Source organism: Microcaecilia unicolor, chromosome 1, assembly GCF_901765095.1.
Source record: "Microcaecilia unicolor chromosome 1, aMicUni1.1, whole genome shotgun sequence".
NCBI lineage: Eukaryota > Metazoa > Chordata > Amphibia > Gymnophiona > Siphonopidae > Microcaecilia > Microcaecilia unicolor.
Genome location: NC_044031.1, coordinates 491,934,514 through 491,962,152, shown reverse-complemented (window position 1 = coordinate 491,962,152; position 27,639 = coordinate 491,934,514). Strand labels below are relative to the sequence as shown.

The 27,639-nt window shown below is 44.8% G+C and overlaps 1 protein-coding gene across 3 annotated transcripts in view; it reads left to right on the top strand.

The window, feature by feature from the left end:
• Positions 1–893: 893 nt before the first annotated feature.
• The window catches only part of OPRK1 (opioid receptor kappa 1), a 30,914-nt gene continuing 4,168 nt past the window's right edge, over positions 894–27,639 (top strand). The window contains exons 1-3 of one of the 3 annotated variants that reach the window (XM_030190143.1): positions 1,071–1,165; positions 5,279–5,631; positions 18,818–18,823. In XM_030190143.1, coding sequence (XP_030046003.1) covers positions 1,110–1,165; positions 5,279–5,631; positions 18,818–18,823 — 415 coding nt within the window. In that variant the 5' untranslated portion in view covers positions 1,071–1,109. Of the gene's footprint in view, positions 1,166–5,278; positions 5,636–18,817; positions 18,824–27,639 lie in introns of all 3 variants that reach the window. The other 2 variants (XM_030190142.1, XM_030190144.1) reach the window with 2 other exon arrangements.

Here is a 27,639-nt window from a genome sequence, read left to right as displayed (position 1 = left end):
TTTATTTTCTAGCACTGGAGCCCTTACTCCCTAGAGCTCTAGCTGTAAATGACCGTGCAGCAATATTTTGCTTACTCCACAGCCATTTACCAGTCCTCCTGAAAAAAGGCCCTTTTACAGAGAGTTCTAAAAGGTGGCCTCGGTGCTATAAAAAGGTAAAAGGGATCCATAGAGTGCTATATTAGAAGAAAGTCTAATTCAGGGCCACTTTTACTAAGCTGCGGCAAAAGGGGGCCTGTGCTGGCTTTGGCGTGTGTTTTTGATGCACGCCAAGGCCCCCTTTTTACTGCACCAGGTAAAAGGTAGGTCTTTCTTTTTTAAAAGAAATGGCCATGTGGCAAGTGAAGCACTTGCCGCATGGCCATTTTGAGAGGGGGGAGTCCTTACCGCCACCCATTGAGGTGGCGGTAAGGGGTCCCACACAAACCCAGTGGCAACTTGACAGTGTGCGGCACTACCCAACTACCATTGGGTATACACTGGCGCTACAAAAAATAAAGATATTTTTGTAGCGCTGGATATGAGGGCGTGCTAGGAGTGGGAAATACCGCCGGGCTGCTGTGGTAGCCCGGCAGTACTTCCTTTTTAGCAAGCAGTAAGCCCATATTGATTGTTTATACCAAATTAATGTATGCCTTTTCAGCCCTTTACTGTTGTAAGCCACATTGGGCCTGCCCGCGGGTGGGAAAATGTGGGATATAAATGCTATAAATAAATAAATATTGGGCTTACTGACGCTTTGTAAAAGGGGCCTTTGATATATTTGACATCAAGTGGTATAACATTGTGCTATTTTTCCTTATCTCTCAGTCTTTTTATGTTTTGATCTGTACAGTGCGGATTTGGTCTGTACTTCGCTGTCCTTGATCCTAGACAACAGAGCAAGGTGACTAATGGAGTCTCCAGTACAGATTTTTCGGGAAGAAGAGAAGGAAAGGCATTTTCCACTGGATTCCACATGCTTCTCAACATTAAGATGCACTCCCAACTCTAGCTGGCCTCTGGGCTGGGCTGACTATGAGAATGGCAGTGACTATTCAGACTTAAACTCCAGTAATCATACCAACATTTCCCCGGCGATTCCTATAATTATCACGACTGTCTACTCCATGGTCTTTGTAGTAGGATTGGTGGGAAATTCACTAGTCATGTTTGTCATTATCAGGTATACTCCTATTCACTTTTCTTTATATCAATCTTTATTTCATCATCATATTTTAGTTGGTTTTTCAGAAAATCTGTTACTTTGGCTGCTTTTCAAAAAACAAATTTTATTATTACTTACAAAGCTATTAATCATCATGTGCAGACAGCATAAGGTAACCAAAATGATAAATGGAATAGAACAACTCCCCTGCAAGGAAAGGCTGTAAAGTTTAGGTCTCTTTAGCTTGGAGAAGAGATGGCTGAGAGGCAACATGGTAGATGTCCATATAATTATGAAAGAAATGGAATGGAATAACACAAAAGAGTTGTTTACTTGTTCAAAAAGTAAGAAGACTAGGAGACATGCCAGAAAGTAGTACATTTAAAATAAATTTGAGAAAATATTTTTTCAATCAGTGTAAAATTAAGTTCTTAAATTTATTGCATCAGATATGGGGAAAGTTACCATAGTTGGTTTAACAAGGATTGAACAAGTTCCTGGAGGAAAAGTTCATAAAAGCATTATTAACAAGATAGACGAGGAAAAGCACCGCTTATCCTTAGAACTAGGCTGAATAGTATATATGTACTTTTTGGAATCCTGCCAGCTAATTTTGACCTGGATTTACCACTTTTGGAAACAAGGTACTGTGTGTTTGATGGACCATTGGTCTTACACAATATGGTGCTCATTTATCTCAAAAGCAGCACAAAGTGGTAAATGGATGTTTTTTCTTGCCAAAATGTCTAAGTTGTGATTTTTGAAACTCAGAATTGGGATGTTTTACTCTGCAGTTCATGTAAATTGCAAGGGGGCATTAGAGGCGTGTTTTGGGCAGGACTTAGGCAGGCTTTAATCATGGACATTTTTCTGCAATAATAAAACAGAAAATAGGTCCAGGGCAGAAAAGAAGTATGTGTTTATCTAGACCTGTTTTGGACATGAGTAAGTCAGAAAAAGATGCCCTAACTGACCAGCAGACAGCTGGAGGGATGAAGGTATGACTCCCCCTTAATCCCACAGTGGTCATTGACCCCCCTCCCACCCAGCAAAGATGTGACAGTGACAGTAGATACCAGGCTATGTGACAGCTCCAGATATTATGGTCATATCTAGAGCTTTCTCTTCCCCCTCATGTCCGACACACTCATTTTAGTAAAACTGAGCATGCGCGCATGCTCTATTTCATTAAAACGAGCATGCCAGATGTGAGGGGAAGAGAGAGCAGGGCAGGCAATGCAGCTGCGCCAGAGACCAGCAGTGAACAAAGGCTTCAGCTGGCGGTGGTTGGGGACCCCCGTTAGCCAAGGTATGTGTGGCGGCGGCAGTGAGTGGGGAGCAGCAGGGGGACAGCAGTGGGGGGGGGGGGGGGCGGCGGACCAAAATGTGCTTCCCAATTTGGGCTCTGGCCCCCTCCCATCTCGAGGTCTGGCTACACCCCTGCCATATAGTCTTCATCTGTCTATATTTTTCTCTGTTTCTGTGTAAATGTTGGACATGCCTATGTCCCACCCATGCACATCCCTCTGTGCACATCCTCTTGCATTTATGTGCTAAACAAGTTGTGCACTAAAATTATACTGGTTATTGACTGGTTGCAACCTTAGGAGTAATATAGGAAATCACCATAGGTGGAATAACTGTCTGCATTTGTAAAAACTGCCCCTGAAACAGGCACTGAGGTGCCAAAACGTGTTTAGCATATTGACATTTTAATTACATTTACAGTTTCCACTTTTATCTAGTACCAGCCTATCCCGAACTTATTTAAATCTGCATTATCCAGACTGCAATGGACTTAGATACAAATCAACTTATGCATCCAGCTTTTCTTACATAAGTACACAACTGTGGAACGCTTTGCCCAAAGCTGTGAGATCTATCCATAACCACCTTAACTTCAGGAAACTATTGAAAACCAACTTGTTTAAGAAGGCCTACCCCCCCCCCCCCCCCGATCCAATTTAACTTCCTACTTCCTGCGAAACAGCAAAATATGGACTGTACTAGACTTCTATCACTACCCCCTCTTTATTTCCTTGATGTTTTATACTGATGTTTGTTACATGCTTACTACTGTACTATGTATTTGTATTATTGAACCGGAGCCTACCTCTACGGTATTGTGTAAGCCACATTGAGCCTGCAACTAAGTGGGATAATGTGGGATATAAATGTGTTAAATGAATACATAAATAAATAAAATTGAGACTCAAGTTAATTGATACTTGCCTGTACACTCTGCCTTGAAGTTTATTGATATCCTGTGTACAGAACTTTTGGACCTCTTTTTTATTCTCTTTGATTTTTGGCATAAATGTAGACACCAAGGTATAGAATGAGGGGGATAGACACCTATGTGGATCTAAAATGCTTTACAAAACCCGCACAATCACAGCTAAAATATACCTTCATGGGCACGTAGGTGCTTATTTTATTAACTATGTGAATACTTCATAGCTGTACCCACACTCCATCCCACTCTACTCTCCCAACTGTAGGTTGGATAAAAGTACACATGTTTTTGTCACTGTACTTTTATGCATAAAATCTATGGAATAATTTTATGAGGCCTTTTACATGCACTAAACAGGATTTACACACAAAAACTCCTTTATAAAATTACTCCTTCCATTAAAAAGATCTATTATGTCATAAAATTTAGAAAAGGTTTTTGCTATCATGACTTTTGCAGCAGCACCAGCTTAAAAGTTAGAAATAATGCATATGCTACTTCACCATAAACTAAAATTATTAATTCTTCCAGACTTCTAGTTATTAAAAATAATTTTAATTGCTATAGACTATAGGATATAAGTAAGCAGGAATCATTCAGATAGGTAGTGGATCTAAAAAAAAAAAAGCCATAAAAATGAAGGAAAATTCAAATCAACAGATACCCCCAGATTCTGTAAAGGTTGCCCTTAAATTTTGGCACTCAAAATTGGGTGCAGATCCATGATCCATGTACAAAATTAATTAATGGGCTCCAACGATTTAATTATTGGAGTTAATAAGCACTAATTATGATTTGCACACAGATCTGACTGCACACTATTCTGTAACTATTGGCACCTATATTGGATCATGTCCAACTCATTGTATGCACATGGCCATAGGAGGAGCATAGGCAGGTCTGGGGCATTCACAAAAGATGAGCACAGTGTTACAGAATAGCATGGATCCATGCCCAACATATACGCCAGGATTTACACCAGGTTTCAGCTGGTGGAAGTCCTCATGCTCAGCACTGAGCATAGAGGTGTTTTTTTTGTTACATTTGTACCCCGCGCTTTCCCACTCATGGCAGGCTCAATGCGGCTTACATGGGGCAATGGAGGGTTAAGTGACTTACCCAGAGTCACAAGGAGCTGCCAGTGCCTGAAGTGGGAATCAAACTCAGTTCCTCAGTTACCCAGGACCAAAGTCCACCACCCTAACCACTAGGCTCAACTCTATTCTCAGAGTGCCCTTAATAGAATAGTGTGATTGCCAATTTTTATCGGCACCTAACATATATCACCATTTATAGAATTTTCCCCATGGTATATATTTCTGTCCCATGCTTATTACTAAAATTATGATTAAATATTAGAACAGAAAAATATCATATGGCCAGCATTGTTGTTTAAACCAACATAACTGCAATTGAATGGATCCAATGTTAAAGAGTTTAAGATTAGACAAAATCAAGGGTTCTCAGCTTAGTTCTCAGGACACACCCATCCAGTCTAGTTTTTAGGATATCTCCAATGAATATACTTAGGATAATTTGCATACAATGAAGGCAGTATATGCATATCTCCCTCATATATATTCAACATGGCTGGGCGTGTCTGAGGACCTGGTTGAAAACCCCTGCTCTATATCACTCTCTGGGCCACAGATAACGAAAGGCTGAGGATGATGCTGGTAAGAATATAGATCAGTTGATTAACAATGTTTCTATAACCGAGCTCTCCATTACATTGACAAGATTAGATCTTGATGAATGATTCCTGCTGGGCACACTTCCAAGAATACTGTGAAATATGTGCAGCTACTGACAATGAAATCCATAAAGGATCATAATTCAAGTAGCTATCCATGACAACATAGACACAATAACATTTCTGTCTTTTTATTGTACAGGTATACCAAAATGAAGACAGCAACTAACATTTATATTTTCAATTTGGCCATGGCAGATGCATTGGTTACCACAACAATGCCATTTCAGAGCACTGAATATCTGATGAACTCTTGGCCATTTGGTGATATCTTATGCAAAATAGTGATCTCAATTGACTACTATAATATGTTTACGAGTATATTCACTTTGACCATGATGAGTGTTGATCGATATATCGCTGTGTGTCATCCAGTGAAGGCTCTCGACTTCCGTACTCCTCTTAAGGCAAAGATCCTTAATATATGTATCTGGCTATTATCATCATCTGTTGGTATATCTGCCATTGTCCTTGCAGGCACCAATGCCAGAGATGGTAAGTGTATTTTATTCAAAAATTGTGTAAGAACTTGTATATGTAAACCAGGTAATATTATTTAATTAAATGGAACTAGTGAACAGGAGAAATTGTCTGCCAATTTCTGGTTTCAGTCAATATTTAAACTACAAAAATAAACCAAATAATATCTAGAGGATTTCTATTAGGGTGAGGGCTTGAACCAGCTCGAAAGAGCAGTTTGTTAATTTTTTACGAATTTTGGGAATCAGTTGTTAAAGTGGAGTGGAGGAGTGGCCTAGTGGTTAGGGTGGTGGACTTTGGTCCTGGGGAACTGGGTTTGATTCCCACTGCAGGAAGAACAGCTCCTTGTGACTCTGGGCAAGTCACTTAACCCTCCATTGCCCCAGGTACAAATAAGTACCTAAGCTGCATTGAACCTGCCATGAGTGGGAAAGCGCAGGGTACAAAAAAAAAAGTAAGCTGCTTCAAAAACTGGCTTCCAAAGTTTGGACTCAGGTGACTTGGGTTCCCTCCTGGTGGTGGCAGCTTCTTCCTCTCCTGTGGCTCAGGCATCTTCTCTCACCACCGCCACCCCCCACCTCTCTGCTCTCTCTGTCCTCCCTCCACTCGCACCTCCTTGTCTCTTCTTTTGTGGAGATTAATTTTTTTAAGCAGTACTGGCACACGTCAGCAGGAAGAAGCTGCTTCAACCAATCCCGAGAGGCATTCCTTCAGCCCTTGGAGGTGGGACATGCTGAAGGAAGGCCCCTGAGATTGGCTGAAGAAGCCTGCTCTTGCTGACATGTGCCAGCACTGCTTAAAAAAAAATTAATCGTGGCAGAAGAGGCAAGGAGGTGCAGGGGGAGGACAAAGAGGGAGAGAGCAAAGAGGTGCTGGTTCATGTGGGGCAATGAGGCAGGAAGATACTGCATTGTAGGAGAGGGCAACATGGTGCCACAGATAGCCAGTCAGGTACACCATGAGTGAGTGAGGGACAGCTGTGCTACATTAAGAGAGGCAGGAAGGGAAAGAGGTGCTGCATGGGGGGTGGCAAAGAGGGAGAGAGGAGCTGCATAGGGTGGTAAGAAGAAGAGAGGTGCTGCATGATGGGGATCAAGGAAGGAGAAAGGTGCTGCATTGGGGGAGTGGGCAACAACACAAGAGAGAAAAGTACTGCGGGGGGGGGGGCAAGGAGGGAGAAAACTGCTGTATCAGGAGGGGTAAGAATGGACAGAGGTGCTGCATCAGGGGTGGGGGCAAGGAGGGACAGAGGTGCTGCATCAGGAAGGACAGGAAGGGAGATTAGTACTGCATTGGGGGGAGCAATGAGGAAGAAAGTTTCTGGACAGGAAGAAAGAGATTAATTGAGGGGAATGAAGGAGGGAGAAGGCACAGAGAGGGAAAGAGGTGCTGGACTTGGGAGAGAAGATGGATGGTGGACATGAAGAGAAAGGAAGTGCCAATGTACAAGGAGACTTTGGCAAAACAGTTACAAGAAGAAAGAGGAAAGCAGAAACCAGAGACTGGGACCAACACAAGAAGAAAAATAAATTGACCAGATAACAAAGGTAGAAAAAAAATTATTATATATTTATTGATTAGAATATGTCAGTTTTTGGAATGTGCATCTGCCAGAACAGGTTTTACACATGGCTGGGGGCTCATGAGAAAAACCTCACTCATTGGCCTTCAGTCTCCAGCATAGTGGTGGTAAATCTCCAGCTTTGAGATGGGCCACCATTGGCATCTCTGAACACCTTTACCTTTGCTTGCAGGGATACTGAGCCCTGCCAACCAAATAAATGGACTGCCACTGCTCTCCGCTGCTTGTTTCTGGCTCTGACCAGCATGTCAGGACTTCTTATGTAAGCATAGAAGCCAACTTTTCAAAATGATTGGGGGTGCTTAATTTTTTTTTACAGGTGGTGCATTTGTCCCCCTTCCCTCCCCTCTCTCCCCCCCTCCCCTCGCCTCCCCCTCTCCTCAGAGTTCCAGGCTCCCCTCCCTCTCCTCAGTTCCTGCCCCCTCTCTACTCAGAGTTCCAGGCCCCCCTCCCTCTCCTCAGAGTTCCAGCTCCCCCCTCTACTCAGAGTTCCAGACCCCACTCCCTCCCTTCCTCCTTCCTCTGAGTTCCAGACCCCCCTCCCTCCCTCTGAGTACCAGACCCCCCTCCCTCCCTCAGAGTTCCAGACTCCAATCCCTCCCTCCCTCCCTCCCTCCTTCCTTCCTCAGAGTTCCAGACCCCCCTCCTTCCCTCCCTCCGAGTACCAGACCCCCTCCCTCCCTCCGAGCTCCAGACCCTCCCTCCCTCCGACTCAAGTTCCAGCCCGACCTCTTCTCCCACTCCCATAACAGTCCTTTGCCTGCCCCTCGCCTTCCTGCATGCTGCCCATAACTTAAAAGTCATCTTACCGGGGTCCCGGCGGCAACAGTAGTGAAAGGCGAGCACGAGCAGGCTCGGCGAGTCGGCGCTAAGTTCAGTCTGCCTTCCCTTCTCATTGCTCTCAGCTTTGCCTCTGGTCCCACCCTCATTTCCTGTTTCCGCAAGGGTGGGACCATAGGCAGAGCTGAGACCAACGAGAAGGGAAGGCAGGCTGAACTTAGCGCTGACTCACCGAGCCTGCTCGTGCTTGCCTTTCACTACTGCTGCCGCCGGGACCCTAGTAAGATGACTTTTAAATTATGGGCAGCATTCAGAAAGGCGAGGGGCAGGAGAAGGACTGTTGTGGGAGTGGGCGAAGAGGTTGGGCAGCAGGCTAGCTCCTGGGGAACTTTTGGTTCCAGCGGGAAAATATTGGGGGTGCTCAAGCACCCACAGCACCCACGGAGTTGGCGCCAATGCATGCAAATATGTGCGAGAATGCTACTCAGAGCCAGAAACAAGCAGTGGGGCGTGGTGGTGGTCCATTTACTTGGCTGATGGAGCTCAGCATCCTTACCAGCAAAGATATGGCTAGTGTGCCTGCATGGGGAGGGAGGGGGGAGAGAGGAATGCAATGCCCCCTAGTCTCCATGCCTCCTCCCCCAATTGCAGGGCCAGTTACCCCCAGAAACAGAACCTGTTGTTAAAAATTTCCCAGCACACCACTTGGTCAGGGTCATACATTTTGACACTGCCTTTCTGTGGTACAACCAAATAAGTTTATATATTACATACAGGTACTTTTCTATCTCTAATAGGCTCATGATTTGAATTTTTGTACCTGGGGCAATGGATGGTTAAGGGGTCCTTTTTTAAACTGCAGTAAAAAGTGGCCTTAGCCTTAGCATGCATTAAGGCCATTTTTACTGCAGCAGTAAAATGGCAAATTTTCCATTAATTGAATTAATGGTCATGCGCTAATGTTGCTATTAACATGTAGTCATTATAAAAAATGAACTTGTGAGCACTTACCGACAACTATTTTGTAGATGGAATGGGCTACATCAGTGGCGTATCAATGGGGGGGCACAGGAGCTTGGGCCCCACAAATTGGCTCTGAGGCCCCTGGTTTGGCTTTCAGGGGTCCCCAACCCCCACCAGTTTAAGCGTTTGTCCAGCGCTGGTCTCCGGCTCTCCGCCGCATTGCCTGCCCTGTTCTTCCTCTCATGTCGCGTGAATGCTCATTTTAGTGAAACTGAGCATGCATGACACTTTGTGCATGCTCAATTGCATTAAAATGAGTGTATATGCCATGTGAGGGGAAGAGCAAGGCAAGCAATGCGGTGGAGACCAGCGCTGGACAAATGGCTTCAGCTGGTGGGGGTTGGTGACCCCCGCTAGCCAAGGTATGTGAGGTGGCAGGGAGGGGGTGGGAAGGTGGGCCAAAATGTGTCCACCCCCCACTTTGGGCTCTGGGACCCCCCCCCCCCCCCCCCCACACACACACACACATTGAGGTCTGGCTTTGCCACTGGCTTACACACTAATCCTGTGCTAATCAGTTAGCATACGGTATTGTAGCTGTGCTGATTAGTGAAGAAACACCCTCTCTCTGCCACAGACATGCCACCTCTGCAGAATAATTAGAAATATTTTTTAGTGCATGGTTAGTGTGTCCTGATTTAGCATTTACTGCAGGATGCCTGAGCACATCCCACAGTATTGCTATTTTAAGCTGCAGTAAGTAGAGAATGACTCGGGGATAAAATTTGTCCCTATCCATGCCCCATCCCTATGGGTTCTCTCTCCGTCCCCACCCCATCCCCACAGGCCCTGTCTCCATTCCCATCCTGTCCCAGCAGGCCCCGTCCTTGCAGGTTCTGTCCCCGTCCCCACCCCATCCCCACAGGCCCTGTCTACATTCCCATCCCGTCCCAGCAGGCCCCGTCCTTGCAGGTTCTGTCCCCGTCCCTGCCCCATCCCCGTGGGCTCTGTTCTTATCTGCAGAAGCCTCAAACACTTACGATTTTATATTTAAATCTTTTTATTAAAGTATAAAAAGGAACAATGTGCTGTGCAACTGTTGTGTATAAATTACAAATAGAAAACAATAATAACAATGAGCAGCTATAATAAACCCTCCCACCACCACCACCACCCTCTACCCTTCCAACCCCAAGAAACTGACTTCTTCTACCCCAAGAAATCCTAATCCACCCTATTAAAATGTCCAGGGATACAAAATACAACCCGTTGTGTATGCCCTAGAGTTGAGAAATATACCCTATGAAGCACTGTTATGATTTTTTAATCTGTGGATGAATAAGAAGTCATCAACAATCTCAGAATTCAGTCTAGTTCTCCTGTCTTCCACAGTCCCTCCTGCAATAGGAGATGTCTTCTTAGAAGATGTGCTGGTAGCAGGATCCTCCATGCAAATTTTGCTAGCTGTGGCCAGCATGTTTGCGTGTTTTTCCAAAAAATAAAAGTATTGTCGTCTGCATCAATCAAACAAAATTAACAGTCCAGTTCATTAACAGGCTTCAAAGTACAAAGTGACATGGGAACAAAGTTTGTTCCCGTCCTCACAGGCTCTGTCCCCATCCCTGCCTCGTCTCAGTGGGATCTGTCCCTGTCCCCACCCCATCCACATGGGCTCTGTCCCTATCCTCATCCCCATGGTTACTACAGGTCCCAGTCCCTGTGTCATTTTCTAGCAGTAAGCACACGCTAGCACTTACCACAGCTTAGTAAAAGTGTCCTTAAGTGACTTGCCTGGAGCTGCAGTGAGAATCAAACCTGGTTTCCCAGTTCTCAGCCCATTGCATTAACCATACTCCTGAGAAAGTTTATTTGTTAGCCTGTACAAATAATGCGGTTGTATTTGTCTCTGTGCCTGGAAAACTCCAACAATGCTTAATATCTGGAGGCTGCTCAGACCTCAAAGATGGTCATTTCTCTATAAAACACATTCCTAAAAGTGCATACTGCATCCCCCATTTTATATTTAAAGCACCAATCATAAGAGGTTGTAAAACACTCTCTATAAAGTAGTTTTCAAGAGGACATGGTTTGTGTGTTGGCACGTGGTTTATGAGACCCCTCTGTGAACCTGTTTTAATTAGACATGTTTGAGTGCTGGAGAAAGGCTCCCATTTGAAATGTATCTTAGCAATCTCACGCTGATCTCAGTGTGTGCTGTAGGAGAAGGGTCACAGCCATATGCAAATTATTGAACTTACTGCTTAAAAGGGGATAACTAGCTATGATCAAATTGTACATATAAAATGAGTATAACAGCTAAAAGTAAATGATTATAGTATGTTTAAAGAAAGGTACAAATTGTGCAGGCATAACGGAAGTGTTTATGATGGACAGACAAATGTCTCAACCTGATACCTAGAGAAGGCAAGTGAGTAGCACTAGGGAAGCAGTGTAAGGTTCAGGAATAGGGTGTGAGAGATGAAAAACAAGGAAAATGGAGTGGGGATTGGATTTGCTAGGATAAAGGGTTTGCTAAAAGGCTGCAATACCAGAGTTTATCCTACAGAGGGCTGGGAATCTCAAAGAGCTAAAATAGAAGGAAAATCTCCCTCTGTCTGTCTGTCTCTATACCAGGAGGAGGGGTTTCTCTCAGTGCTGGAACAGCTGCAGTTACAGGATTGAGCCAAAAGAGTGCTGTGATTGCTGTGCTCTATGGAATCTGTGAATCCTGCAAAGGTGGTGCAGGTCACAGATCACAGAGGCTTGGAAAATTCCAAGAGAGTTAAGTTCACAGAAGTGTTTGTTGGAATTTTCCTGGGTAAAAAGGTGGGACATTTTACCTGCTACAACCCTTCTGCCTCAGGTGGAGGCACTAGGCACCACACAAACTAGGGACCGAAGGAGCTGGCCCAGGGGGGCTTCTGTGAGGTTGGGCCGCAAACCCAGGGACAATCCTTAGGGGGGCATCACAGTTGGTGTACAAATTCCTGTAGGAAAAATCCATAAACAATTAATAATTTAGACCTGGGGAAAGGCAATGTTTATCTCTGAGGTTAAGTAACATGAAATCTTGCAACTTTTAGGGACTTTGTCAGGTACTTGTGACCTGGACTGGCCACTGTTGGAAACAGGGCACTGAGCTAGATGGACCCTTGGTCTGACCCAGTAGGGCAGCACTTATGTTCTCAAATATGTTCTAAGTCCTGGTAGCATCACCTGTTGCAGCTCCACTTTCAGGAGGAAAAGAAATCAGCAAATGAGCTGTGAGGTTCTAAGAATGGACTAGTCAATACCTTCACCCCAAAGTTAGAAGAGAGAGAAAAACCTACGGCTGCAGGAATAGCCACACTCTGAGATCCCTGACCATCACCTCTATGCAAACCCTACCTGCTTTTCTTCAGAAAGATAACAGGTTTGTGCCAGGAAATCTTCCTTATTCTAAGGCTCTTATTTTAGAAGCCCTAATTGTGATTGACTCATCATTTACACAGAGCAGGTGGGGGAAGAGAGGTTGGTGGTTGGGAGGCGAGGATAGTGGAGGGCAGACTTATACAGTCTGTGCCAGAGCCAGTGATGGGAGGCGGGACTGGTGGTTGGGAGGTGAGAAATACTGCTGGGCAGACTTGTACGGTCTGTGCCCTGAAAAAGGCAGGTACAAATCAAGGTAAGGTATACACATATGAGTTTATCTTGTTGGTCAGACTGGATGGACCATGCAGGTCTTTTTCTGCCGTCATCTACTATGTTACTATGTTACTATGTATATCCCCTACACTTATATAACCCAATTTTAGAAAGCTGGTATTTACACATGTATGACTGCATTATGTGTAACATAGTAACATAGTAGATGATGGCAGAAAAAGACCTGCACGGTCCATCTAGTCTGCCCAACAAGATAACTCATATGTGCTACTTTTTGTGTATACCCTACTTTGATTTGTACCTGTGCTCTTCAGGGCACAGACCGTATAAGTCTGCCCAGCACTATCCCCGCCTCCCAACCACCAGCCCCGCCTCCCAACCACTGGCTCTGGCACAGACCGTATAAGTCTGCCCAGTACTATCCCCGCCTCCCACCACCGGCTCTGGCACAGACCGTATAAGTCTGCCCAGCACTATCCCCGCCTCCCAACCACCAGTCCCACCTCCCGATCTCGACTAAACTCCTGAGGATCCATTCCTTATGAACAGGATTCCTTTATGCTTATCCCACGCATGTTTGAATTCCGTTACCGTTTTCATTTCCACCACCTCCGGCGGGAGGGCATTCCAAGCATCCACTACTCTCTCCGTGAAAAAATACTTCCTGACATTCTTCTTGAGTCTGCCCCCCTTCAATCTCATTTCATGTCCTCTCGTTCTACCCCCTTCCCATCTCCGGAAAAAGTTTGTTTGTGGATTAATACCTTTCAAATATTTGAACGTCTGTATCATATCACCCCTGTTTCTCCTTTCCTCCAGAGTATACATGTGTAGATTGCAAGAAAGTGTGGTTTGGGTAGAGCCAAAATCTATATATGTATTTAGAAAGAGAATGCATATGTATGGTCCATTATATCAGTTTTGGGATTAACAATTGCTCCCTTTCATATGCAAATTTATTTTTAAAAATGCTGGTTTTACCAAGTCCTTTACAGGAAGGATTAAGGGGAGCTCTTCTTTTAATCTCCTATTGATAATTTTCATCATCAAAATGCCAATAAATAACAATTGCAGCCTCTGTGCTTAATTAATGGGAGGTATACATGCAGGTTTACAAAATGACAGACACATGTGTAATTTATACGTGTCAATTGTGCAACACCAACTTATTTATTATTTATTTTTAAAAAATGATATTCCACTCATTCCGCAGTTCATGTCAGATTGCAATTAAAACATGTAAGGTGAAGTTTCACAACTTACACATGCAACTTATATGTGCATGCTTTAAAATGCTTACCTGCAAATGCAACTCACATGTGTAAGTAGCCACGTTCTTCTGCTCAGTTTTTCAGTGTGTATCTTTGTAAAAATGCTTGCTTCCACTGCATATGCTGGTGAATATATGTGTACTCGTGCATATAGTTTAGAAAAGGCTCTATTTTGTCAGATCCTAGGAACATAAGAATAGCCATACTGGGTCAGACTAAAGGTCCATCTAGCCCAATATCCTGTTTCCAACAGTGGCCATGACAGGTCACAAGTACCTGGCAGAAACCCAAATAGTAGCAATATTCTATGCTACCAATCCCTGGGCAAGCAGTGGCTTCTCCATGTCTATCCCAATAGCAGACTATGGACTTTTTCTCCAGGAACTTGTCCAAACCTTTTTTTAAACCCAGATACTCTACCCGCTGTTATTACATCTTCCAGAAAAGAGTTTCAGAGCTTAACTATTCATTAAGTGAAAAAAATATTTCCTCCTATTTGTTTTAAAAGTATTTCCATGCAACTTCCTTGAGTGTCCCCTAGTCTTTGCACTTTTTTGCTAAAAAACACTAGCAGAATTGAACATGTTTTGATTAGGATGTATCAGTTCTGATTACTACATTCTGTATAAGCTATCCGAATATTACTGCTCTCTGGATAATTTTTTAGCTAGCCCTTCCCTACCCCAAACCAGCTTCTTCTTCTTATACAGAACATATTGGATTTTTCAGTTGTAGTTTTGGCCTAATACTATCTTTATAATAATTGAAAAGTAATCTGTGTTTAATTTCCTACTTCATTTATAAGAGAAAGATGCAGGAGAACTGGTGCAAGCAGAACGTTATGCAAAAGACCCTCAGGAACTGTTGCTTCATCCTTAATGGACCACTCTGGAGCAAAAGTCCCATAATGTCTTTTTACAGGGGCCACCCACTTTACTTCCCTCTAAAATGTGGTGGAATTGTGAAGTGATGTCTGAGACTCCATCTCCTCATTGACTATGCACACTGCCTCTTCCTCATCCCTAGCCCATGCTGTATATACTAGGTCTGTTAGTTGAAGCTTGTTTCGTCTCGTGACACTGAGCCACTAAGCCAGACTTATTTTGTATGTTTAGAGGTATTTGTTAACTGTTATAGAGCTCTTTTAGATCTGAACATATACTTGCAATGTCCTCAAAGAAACTGAATAAGGATCAAATCAACATCTTCTTTGAGTGTTCAATCGTTCATCTTCTAACACTTATGTCAAGTGCCACCTCAATGTCATTTTGTATTTTAATATGGCTGACATCTGAAAGAGTGTAGTAGTTGAGATTTTCTTCTACTTGTCATAAGGACCCTTTGTTTAAGCTTTGGAGAATAAGGGCTCCACTTGTTTGAAAACAGTGTTCAAAACCCATGCCCCTTTTTTTTCAAAGGCTGTTTATTTTCATTATCTGTTTTAGACACAGAACAGAGCTACACTGTTATATGAGAATTAATTTCCAAATGATTTATCCAGCCAACATTGGATTCAGCTAGGTAAATCTACCCAGTTCAAAATTCCCTAGGAGGGCTACAGGCCATCCAAGGAGAAGCTGTCCGATTGAGTAGTTAGTGTAATCATTCAATCTGTCCAGAGAGACTTAGCCAGATTTTTTTTTCTTTAAAAAGTAGCTGGCTAGTTTTGCTAGATATCTGGCTAAAGCTAATGAGGTACCTTTATCTAGTTAAGTTACCCACTCAGCAGGTTTTTGAAAATTGCCCCCATAATCCTTCATATTCTATATAGGGCACCCACATTTCTGTGTGGTAATCCAAGTGTATTCTATGTAGTATGAATAACTTATTGATTAAACAGCCAATAAATGGCCGCTAACAAGCAATCAGTACTACTAATAGGAATCTATGCGTGTAGATCACTAGGCATATTCTGTAACGGAGTGTGCCCAATTCTTACCGTGCATAGGGGAAAAAGGGGTGTGATGAGGGGTTATAGAATTCGGTTCTGTCCGCTGTGATATAAGCGCCGTTAATTATGCCAGTCTTTCCTCAGCATAACTGGTCACATCTGCCGCCTTGGTGCATTTTGGCATATTCTGTTTATGGCATTTTTAACTTTGAATTGTTTTCTTCAAGACACTGCTACTCCTATGGAGTAAACTGTTCCTGTAGCTTGGGGTAATCATATCTCAACGTTGTGGGCAACCATGCTTTTTCCAGTCTCCTGTTTTCCTTTAACTGACTAAAGTGTCTTTTGAACAATAACAGATACACAGCCAGAATGCCAACTGTCAAAGCAAAACCACCACCCAGATAAAAGCCAATTTCCCCCTCTCCTCCAACAAACCAGCAGCCAGAGCCCTGGGACCATTATGGAGTCATGCTTTTCACATCCTCAGCTACTGGAGGAGTAGTCTAGTGGTTAGTATGGCAACCTTTAATCCAGGTGGTTTGGGTTCAAGTCTCACCACAGCTCCTTGTGATCCTGGGTAAATCACCTATTCCTCCATTGTCTGAGGTACAAAATAAGCACGTTTATATAATATGTCAGACCACTTTGATTTTAACCAAAGAAAGACAGTATATCAAGTCCCATTCTCTTTCCCTCTTTAAACATCACATTTTGTTTTGTATGATGGGAAGAATTCGGTAAGAACAGTGTAATGGGCCAAAACAGCACAGTGAGGCACTTGATCTGCTACCCCTTTGCACCCTGTGGTTATGGTAATGGTACACCTGGGAGGCTCACGGCCCACTGTTACACACCCTCTACCCAGATCTGCCAAGTTACCTGTCTCCAGAGAAGGATCTCTTGGCTAGTCTGGGATGTCTCCCTACCTCATCCTGGTGCATCATGGGACCTACAGCACTGATTGCAATATATATAATCAGGGACACTACTTTGGGATGTCAATCTAACACCAGGACCAGCAAAAACATCTCACTCTTGGAATGGATAACTTGTCTGCTCTGTATCCCCCATAACAATACACATCTGTCTCAATTTTGATCTTCTGTGACACTAAAGATGTAGTCAAGCAAACAAGGTCTAGTCTAGTACTCACCCACCCCTTGCTGGGGCTGCTGCCAAGGCAGCAGTAAGCCACTGCAAGGAGATAGCTAGAAGGAGGAGGACAACCTCTCTTGAGGGCCCCTCATATAAGTGTGAGATGCCCCACCATAGAGTTTTGAGGGGTCTCTGCCAACACTGGAAACTTCCACTTCCTGTTTTGACAGGATATGGCTTCCCAATGAAGAACAGGCCTACAGCATAGGTGTCCTGTTCAACAGGAATGTAAAGCAAGAGGAAAATAACACCAAGATCCTTAGTGTGCCCTGAAACCTCTACTGCAATGCCCCTAGGCAAACTGTGTAGCTCTGATAATCTAGAAATCAGAGGTTTGAAATTCTCACTCAGTCTTTGCAGGTTTGAGTTGCACCAGAGAGTTGGGACTGTAGTAGCAGGGGACCCTATCCTCTGCTGTTAGAGCTGATTTGTATCTCTAATTGTGGGTTCCACAAGTACTGAGTACCAGAACATAGCACCATAATGCTAACCTTTTAGAGGAAACTCTGTTGCAGTGCTGGTAAAGTCAACCAATGCATGTCCTCAACTCAGTAGCTATGATAGTCCAGTGGTTAGGGGCTTGCGCTGTTTACTCAGGCTTTGCAGCATTGAGTCCCACCAGAGGATAGAAACATTGACCTCCTGATTATTTTTTTATTATTCAGCACTGATTTTTCATCTGATCTGATCAGAGTTGCACTTGGTAAACATTATGATGCAATGGCATCAATTACCGTACCCATCATCGCAGGTGCTAGAATTAGTGCTCATGTAGATACCATGTTGTCCTTAGGACTCCAGAAAGTGTTTTTCATGCTTCTATGTGATTTTGCTGTTACTTGGTGCTATTTGTTGATTCCTATGTGTTGTGATTTTATCCTATCCCCATTTTACCTACAGCTTCCTCCATTCTCACCTTTACCTGTTCCACCTCTGTTTCTTCTTCCCTTTCCCCATCTGCTTCCCTTCCCCCACCTGCTCTTTCTATCTCTATCACCTTCCCCCCTCCCTCCTCCTCCCTCTCTCCCAACCTGTGCATGAAATTTGGTGTGTTTAAGTTTAACCGTATCTGTATTGGTGTGTCTCTTTGTGTGTGTGAGGTGGGGTTTGCCTTCGAGTTTGTATTTATTTATTTATGGGTTGCTTATATCCCACATTTTCCCACTCATGTAGGCGCAATGTGGCTTACAGAAAGTTATGTAAAAATTACAAAGGTAAAAGCACAGAAAAGCATACAAGATGCAAAAAGGGGGAGGAGAATCTAACAGTATGAGCTAGACAGGGAAGGGACAAGGGGGTGCATCAATCAACAGCGGAAATTAGGAAGTAAGTCTTGGCAAAGAAGTAGGTCTTTAACAGCTTCTTGAAGAGGGTATGGTCCTCTTGAGTTTTAAGGTGGCGAGGTAGAGCGTTCCAGTGTTTGGGACTCCAGTAGCGGAAGGACGAGGTGAAGATCTTCTTGTACTTGACACCCTTACAGCTCGGGAAGTGGAGGTGGAGATAGGACCGAGCAGCAGAGTTGGCATTTCTAGGCAGAAGGTCGATCAAGGGGAGCATGTAATCCGGGGCAGCCCCATAGATGATTTTGTGTGTCAGGGAGCAAAGTTTAAAGGCAATGCGCTCCTGTACTGGCAGCCAATGGAGTTTAAAGCGCAATGGTTCAGCGTGAGCAAAGCGTTGTTCTCTAAGGATGAGTCTCGCAGCAGTATTTTGAGCTGTTTGGAACTTTTTCAACAAAGAGGCCTGGCAGCCCGCATAAATTCCACTGCAATAATCCAGATGGGAGAGGACGAGCCAGTGAACAAGGGTCCGGAACAAATCTCTGGTAAGGAGGTGCCTTATGCGCCGAAGCCTCCACATTGCCTGAAACATTTTTTTGCAGACCAAGTGCACGTGATCAGCCAGCTGGAGATGTGAGTCCAGGTGCACTCCTAAAAGTCACAGGCTGTTAGCAATCAGAAGGGCAGAGCCCAATACTGGAAGCATTGTGTCAGATATGTGGGTGTGAGCGGACGAGAGGATAAGACTCTGGGTTTTTCCCTGTTTAGTTTGAAGTGGAACACCCAGGCCCAATGCTCCAAGGCGGAGAAACAGGCATCAATGAGGTTAGCAACTTCTGATACGGTGGAGTGAAGTGGGATGTAGATTGTAATATCATCCGCGTAGATGAAAGGGTTGAGGTCCAGCTTTGCGAGTGCTGAGGCTAGAGGCATCATCATAATATTAAATAAGGAAGGTGAAAGGGGTAGTAAAGTTTGACTTAGTGTCTGTATAAGTGTGTGGGTGAGGGTTGGGGGGTATTCTACAGCCACTTGTTTTTGGTGTGTGTCTATTTGTGTTCCTATTGGTGTCCCAGAGTTTGTGTGTTTGTGGGTGTGTGTATGAACGAGTGTTTGTGTGTGTGTCAGTGACTTCAGCACACAGTCATGGCAGATGTGTGGATTGGTTTGCTGATGGTCCAGAGGAGGGAGAAGGTGCAGCGGGTTTACAGGATCAGGTCCAAGTTCTGGACCTAACAGATGAGCAGTGTGCGACTCAGTTCTGATTTAATAGGGAGATCACATCTTTCTGTTTGCTCCACTGGTGTGTGACCAGTATTGACCCAGTGATCTGGAGGATGGCTCTTGTTGGGACTGTCAAAAGGTGTGTGTCCCTTAGTTAACCTCATCTCCCTTCTCAATACAGGTGACCATGGCTATCCGCTAAGGACATGGCTCATGACCCTGAACGTCAACCCCCTGAGGCCAGAGGAGGTTCGCTACAATAGGCCCAAGCTGCAACAAGGGTGTTCATTGAGCCTACATTTGGCCTGCTGAAAAACAGATTCCACTATTTGGACTGTTCTGGTGGTGAGCTACTGTACAGTCTTACCAAGGTATGTGACATAGTCACAGCCTGCTTCATGCTTCACCTATTAGAAGGCAGATGCCAGACCCAGAGCCAGAGCCACAACCTAGGCAACAAACCAGGGAGAATGAGAGTGACAGTGAAGAGAAGAACCCCACCTAGGAGATCTGCCACCGCACCCGCCAGAGAGCCCAGCAAGTCACAGAAAATCTCCTGCAGAAACATTTCTTGTGAGATAGGTGTCACGTCTGTGGCCGTGACCACCCTCAGACTTACCTTATTCCTGGGGGTCAGCTTCCTAGCTGGCTCCTGTTTCTTCTGTCTGTCCTTTCTGAGCTAGCTCTGGCTCTCTGTGCTGGCTGCATCCAGCAGCATGACACTAATTGCCTCACTATACTGCACCTGTGGGTGTTGCCTGGGTTAGCGCTCTCTCTGTGTGCTGGCTGCTTCCAGCATGACTCTAATTGCTTCACTACACTACACCTGGGGGTGGGAAGCCTCTCTGTGTTTCACTGTGCTTTCTGCCTGCTCTGTGGTTTGTGCCTGAACAGCCTCCGTAGTGCTTAGCGATTGCTGCAGCTGTGCCTTTGGTGTTGAAGGGCTTTATTAAGCACTTAGAGACTGCAGCCTTTGCCTTTGCATCGTATAAGGTCCCTGGTATGCTAGAGTGCTCTATGCACTGCTATATTGTCCAGTTCTGTGTGATTGCCTAGTGTTTGACTAGTTAGCTTGGGCACAGCCTTGCTTGGTAGCCTGTGTACAGCTTACTAGTTCTTCTGTGTTTGCTCTTGTGAGTTCCTAGTGTTTGCCTAGTTAGCTTGGGCACTGCTCTGCTTGTTAACTTGTGTACAGCTTCTAGGTCTCCTGAATTTAGCCTCTGGTTTTCCCCGGTGGGGTTTCCTTGGTTTCTGGAGCTTCAGCCCTAGTCTTATCCTTTGCCAGTTCTCCTTGTTACTGGAGCTCCAGCCCTAGTCTTGCTATTGGTTCTGACCCTTGCCTGTACCTATCTACTGCTCTGCTAGCCGCCTGCCCAGAGACTCCTGCTTTGAACCTGACCATGCCTGTCTCTGCCTATTGCCTATACTCAGATATTCTCTGCCAGCCACCTGTCTCTGCCTATTGCCTGTACTCAGATCTTCTCTGCCAGCCACCTGTCTCGGACTATTGCCTGAACCCGGACATTCCCTGCCTGCCTGTCTCACGTTAGCCTAGGTACCTGGGAGCAAGGCTGGATCCTGACTCCGGTTGTTCCTGTTGCTGGTTCCAGTTCTGGTTTTCCTATAAGCCCTACCGGCTGCTCAAACCTGAGGGCTCAACCCTCGGGGAAAGGCAGCTAAGCGTAGGTGAAGCCTACTCCAGTGTGTTCCGATCCGGTGCGTTCCAGTCCCGAGTGTTCCAGTGCAGGACTCCAGTCCGGGGTTCCAGTCCAGCCTTGTCTCTTCTCTGCTCCAAAGGTGATCTTGCCTGCCACTGCCGCTCCTCGGCCGTGGTCCAAGGACTCACATACCCAGGGTTCCCGGGGAAGAAGCCTGACAGAATGCCAAGGTCCTCGAGAACACGACAATAGGTGAGTATGTTAGATTTACAGGTGACAAATTATGATGAAATGTGACTGTAGCCTCCCCCCCCCCCCCCCACACACACACACTGTACATGGTGTGCCATTACTTTCTGTGACTCAAAGCCTTTCTTCCTTCCCCCTCACCCTCCAGTGCTGTACATGGTTGAACATATGAAATGTGACCCCGCCTCACTCTTTGTCTTGTGACTTTCTGGTCTGGGTGAGCAGGAAGAAGATGGCCACCTTGGGGATCTGTCACTGCATCGGGTCCACCAGAGAGGCCAGCAAGTCAGCATTTCTCATCCAGTCACATGTTTGGAAAAGGTGAGTATATGTAGGATATACAGGTGACAAATGGTGATTTAAATATGACCATTCCCCCGGGCTGTACATGGCTGAACAGACAAAATGGCTGACCCCAGCCTGGATTTTTGTGTGTTTCCTCCTGTTCAGGGTGTCCAGGAGCTTCCTGCAACTCTGCAGCAGCATCGTGTGTGTCATGTTGCTGCTCTCCCTTTTCATGTTGCTGGTCCTATTCTGCGTCAGTGCTGAACATCAATGTATTAAGCTTTCAGCATTGGAAATCTATGTTTAGTTATATTAGACAATTGTGTTGGGCAATTTGATGTGCAGCTGGATATCCCAGAATTGACCAGCCCCCCTCTACTGCTGTATCCTTTCAGTGTCTTACTGCTGACTGTGTCTCAGAAGTATCAGGGGGTGGGTCTTGGACCTGGATATCTGTGCCACATATCCTCATCTTTTGGGACACAGAGGTCCCTAGTTTGGAAGCAGGCGAACAATTGAGGTAGGGTGTGGTGTACATCTGGAACCAGTGGCTCTGTTATTGTATCAAGCAGGATTCTGTGTTTTGCAGTTGACCTGTATTGTTATCTGCCTCATCCCATTATCTGAGCTGCACTGACTCTGTAATCTTGTATCAATGCATGTTTTCTTTGATGCGATTGTGGGAGTGCAATAAAGGCCTCATAACCTCTTCCTCATTCTGTGATATTATGCTAGAGGAGGGTCTGAGGCCAGACTATTCCCAGTGGTCAGGAGACCTGTGCCTCAATCTCAGAACCCTGATATCAGAGAGGGCAACCAGATAAGCCATTTCCTCCTCTTTCCTCTCCTGTACCACTCCCATTGTGCAGTACAGTCAAATAAGGGAGACTCATTCACTGACATGAAGATCCCATGTTCTCCCACTTCCCCTCACCCTTTATGTCCTCCCTCACTGTTGCTATCTCCTGCCCCCTTCATCCTGCTGATAATAGATGGCTCCAAGCTCCTCCATTATACTAGTGGCCTCTTTCCTGAGCAGCAGCTGCTGTTCATTGCTCTTGTCTCTGCAATTCTCTAGCCTTCTCTCTCTGTTTTCCTTCTAGTTTCCTCTCATGGTGGCCAAGATCTTCCTCTGGACATCTAGAGGCATCATCTTCAGGCAGTTCTTCCTCACCTGCTGGTGGCTCCTGTTCCAGATGGTCGTTCTGCTCCCATGCCTCTCTGCCTGTGTCTCCATTACTGTCCTCATCTGCCTCCAACAGCATAATGTTGGCAACCTCTGCCTCTGCTGCAATGGACTATGAGGCTGGGGTGTGTAGTGTGAAAAGTCTTGTGGTGGGAATATACACTTCGCAGTGTTACAATTGAGAGATATAGTGGGCCCAATGATATAGCCTAGTGGTTAAGGCTGTGGCCTAGAAGCCAGGGGCAGTGGCTTCAAATCTTACCCTATTACTGCTTACTCACCTACTGAACCCTATACAGCTTGAGTGTTTGCTAGACCAGCATAGTGTATACAAGGGATAGAGAGAGATGTTGACTGTATTTCCCAGTTAAACCAGATATCAGGATCCCTTTTCTGGCTGGGACCTGTGAGCTAAAGAGGTTTCTGACATCAGCTAGCGCAGTCTTGGGTCCCATTCAGTCATCATTTGTCATTGGTCTATATTATGGATTTCCATCTATTGTCCCCCAAAATCTGGATGAGGTTCCCTCTCACTTGCTGGCCTCTGAGGTGGTCTCCCAGAGGCAGCAGTCCCCCTAGGTAGGGTTCCTCCTCTTCACTGTCTTTCTCTTCCTCCCTGGCTCTTGCTGTTTCTCTGGTCCGGTACCAACAGTGGAGGGAAATGAGCAATATCATAGACAGCTGTCCTTGTTTTCTGCTGCTTAGCCTCATGCAAGGGGATATACACAGTGTCACTTTTCAGGAAAACTCCCAGCAGCTGGCTTATGGTATGGGAGGTAGCTGCCTGGCTGATCCCACCTGCATATCTTAGTGGAGTGTTGAAATATCCAGTATCCAGAAAGGACAAGGCTGTGGTAAATTGCACAGGTCCTCTACAAGTGTGGTATGGTGTCCTAATAGAACCTACCCACACCCACACACTGCTTATCTGTTCAGTACTTTTAGGCCGTTCAGAAGTGTAGCCAGGTTGAAGGTGTGGAGGGAGCGGACTGCCACCAGCGCTGGCATGTGTTTTAAATACGACAGATTGTGTAAAAAATAGGTGCCGGCGCCGGCAGACGTCCATATGGGGAGAGGCCACTCCCATGGCTCCCCCCCACTACGCCTCTGAGGCCGTTCCCTGCAGCAACTCCTACTGGAGTCCGGAATGGTTGAGTAGTAAGAAAGGCCAGGGGTTGTGCGTTTAGATTCCCATCATATCTTCTGCTTGCCCATTTATGTAACCTTGAGTGTTTGTTAGACAAGGATGGTGTCTTCCATGGACAGTGAGATGTCTCACACCTTGGGACCCATTGAGTGTTTTCCATTAAAACCTAACATATGGATCTGTCTTCTGGCTGGTCTGCAGGGGGGGAGAAAGAGTTGTGTGGGGCATCAGGGTTCTGTTCTTAAGCTGTAGCTGTAGATATTGTTTGTGTTCAAGTGGGCCAGTAGGGTCATGTGCGTCATAGCATGTATAGACATTGACAAATCCTGTTATCTTGCATCTATGCCTGTTCAGTTTACTTTGAATGTGGAGGGCCAATACATTACTCCATCTTACTCATTCTATCAAGGTGTGGTCATATGTTTTTGGAGGGCCTGGGCCCAGTGTCGTCAAATATTGCAGCACACAGAAGAAACTGGTGTATACCACCCCTGCGTGTAGCAGATATTGCACATAACAGCCCAATGGATTGCTCTTTCCCCTGTACTCTTCACAGAGCTCAGGACACCTGAGGAGTCACCTCAGAACCTTGCTAGCACATCTGGCAGCCATAAGCATTGATATAAAAACACAGGACACCCATATAAACCTGAACCGTAGAACCTGTCTGAGAAAAATCAAATATGTTTTAGTCCAAAATGATAAGGAAAAGGTTTCAGGGGAACAGTGTATCTAGAACAGGGGAAAAAGGACTGTTGATAAAAGGGGTAGGGGAAAAAAAAGAGAGACCCAAAGACAAAAATGGGCTACTGTACTGTATAGACTAAACTAAAAGGGAGATGGAAGAGGAGAGGAACGGAGAGGAGAGTTGTCAAAGGCAGGAAGGGATCCCATATACTCCTGGAGGTATGTAAGGAGGCGAGGGAAGGCTTCAGCATCCTGGGAGTGGTCTGAGCCTAGCAGATAACAAACCAGGTGGGCCATACCACCTTTCACAACCCTTGGTCACTTCTCAATGACCTCTGGCCTCTCCTCAACCGTCTCCAATACAGGATGGGCTCGAGGGGCAGGTGCATGTCAAGCTACAACTACAACTGCCAATTCAACTGGTTGAGCCTCTGCTTTCTGTATGGGAGAGGAGGAGGGTTGAGCCTCCAAGCCATTGGCCTCTGTTGGAAGGGAGCTAGCCCCTCCTGAGACCAGTCCTTGAGGTGGCACCTGGGCTCCAAGGTTGGCAGGTTGGGGTGGGGGAAGAAAATGGTGATCAGGGAGGCAATTGAGGTGTCCTGCTCCTCCCTAACTGTAGCATCATCTTCCTCCTTGTCCTCATCTTGCTTGTCCTGCTCCCTCATGTGGCCTGATGTTAGAAATCCATTGCTGGTTCCTGGCCTCCTGAGCTGCTTACATGTTGAATATACCTTGTCAGGGAGACAGTCTTTGGCCTTCAAGTGGCCCCAGCTAGACTCTCAAAAAGGTAGCAGTGTACTTAGATCACCACCCTCATCATTCTAGGGTAGTGAGTTCAAATCCCTACAGTGGAAAACCTAGGGTATTTGACACCCAGGGCCAATCATTTTTTAACACCCTCCTCCACAATCCAGTACCAGGCATACTGAAAATCAATACAAAACACAAGAAATGTCACTCAGGACCTACAAAGCAATTCTACCATACCATAAGTAGTAACTTCTATGAGTCATACAAGGGTGTACCTAGGAAAAGGCAACATCTTAAATATTGCGTTGAACACTAGAACATCAATACACCTATTATAAAACTAAACCAGCCAGAATAGTACAGATCATTGACCCTACACAGTCAGTGCCAACAGAGAACAATGTCTTTTTCATAGACACAGAACATAGATACATCCTAATCCAGTATAAATGATTAAAAATAGAAATATGGATTAAAGTCAATAAGGGGGGTGGGGTGTGTCAAGATGGCGGCAGAGTCGGATGTTTGAGTGGAGCGCTCCTGAGAAGCTAGCGAGGGTTGCCTTTTTCTTCCTATTCAAGATGCCACATACCAAGCATAAAGCAGCGATGAGAATAGTGCCCCCGCCCTCCTCAACCTCCACCCCGACCCAGCAAAACATCGAACGCTTCCTCACCGCTTCCTCGACGAAAATGAGGGATACGGATCCCTTAGCGCTGACGACTGGAGAAGGGGAGTCAACGCTGGGAGAGGAAGTCTCCTTCTCTCCACCACTGACAATGTTGCCTCCGTGTCCAGCGTTGACTGCGGAGTTGGGGGTGATTTCTCAAATCGCCGGAAGTGCGATAAAAGGCTCACCAAGCGAGGGACCAACCCTGCAGAATACACTGTGTTCCGAGGTAAATCCTCGTGAGAAAACTCCGGAGATCAGCCTAGAGAACATTTGGCTTATGCTGAATAAAATGGACTTGACGTTGCAAAAAACATCTGGTGAGGTAGTGTCTTTTAATTCTAAGTCTACTGCTAGGGGTCAAACTGCCATATAATGTTTCCATTCTTTTGCCCTAGTTTAGATTTAATTGTTAAAGCCCTAGAACAATCAAAGTTAAGGTATCAGATACCTTATCAAGCCTAACCAGTGCAAAAAGCGGAGACTTGCTAAGCTATTTAATACTTTATTTTTAACTGTTCTAGGGATTTATCAGTTAAATCTAAACTAGGGAAAAATAATTGAGACCAGATAAACTATTTAATACCTTATTTTTAACTGCTCAGATACCTTGTCAAGTCTAAACTAGGCAAAAGAATTGATACCTGATAAGCTATTTACTACCTTATTTTTGACAGCTCTAGGGCTCTAAACATTAAGGGGGACATTTCAATGTGGACTACTGTTGTCAGTTTATTTAAGCACAGGGTCTCAATGCATAAAATGGGACCCTGTGCTAAACCTGACTTGTAGTAAAATAACCTGACTTAACAGTAGCCCATGCTGATAACTTCCCCCCTAAATCTAAACTAGGGCAAAATAATTTGAAACTATTTTATCAAGCTAATATTTAATTGCCTTTGTAAATAAAATAAAACAGATTTTTTATAATAAATCTACAAATTCTCTTCTATCTCAAGCTTAAATAACCAAACTTTCACAGCAAAGTAATATTCACTTACCCAAGAGTCTTCCTCTTCTCTCAGAAGTCCCTCAGAAAAGAAGGTATTTAGCACATTTCCTATCTATATCAATTTGCTTCTAAGGAAAATGCTTCCAACAGCCCTTTTGATGATTAGCAATCTATTTAGCATGCCAAAGTGACCTTTGCATCTATTTTACCTTCCTAAAAGTACCTTCATTAACACCCAATTCAGCTCTGTTGAATGGCATTTTTCTGTATAAAAATACGCTAAAATAACAGGTTCTGTAGCTGATAAGCGTAACTAAAATCTTTTTATTGTTCTATAGCTCTAACAAATACAAACTAATGGAACAAATTGAGACCTGATAATCTATCTTATACCTTATTTTTTTTTACTGTCCATGGTCTGTAACATTAAAATACAATCTAGGGCAAAAAATGTGAGGCCTATTTTAAAATATTTTAACAAGCTAATGACTAATGCTTGTTTTGTTTCATTAAATTAAAAACAGGTTTTATCTATAGACCTTCAAATTTTCCTCCATCCCAAGCTTAAATTATCATATATCACAGCAAAATAATATTCACTTACTTAGAGAGACTTCTTGTTCTCTCAGAACTCCCTTAAAAATG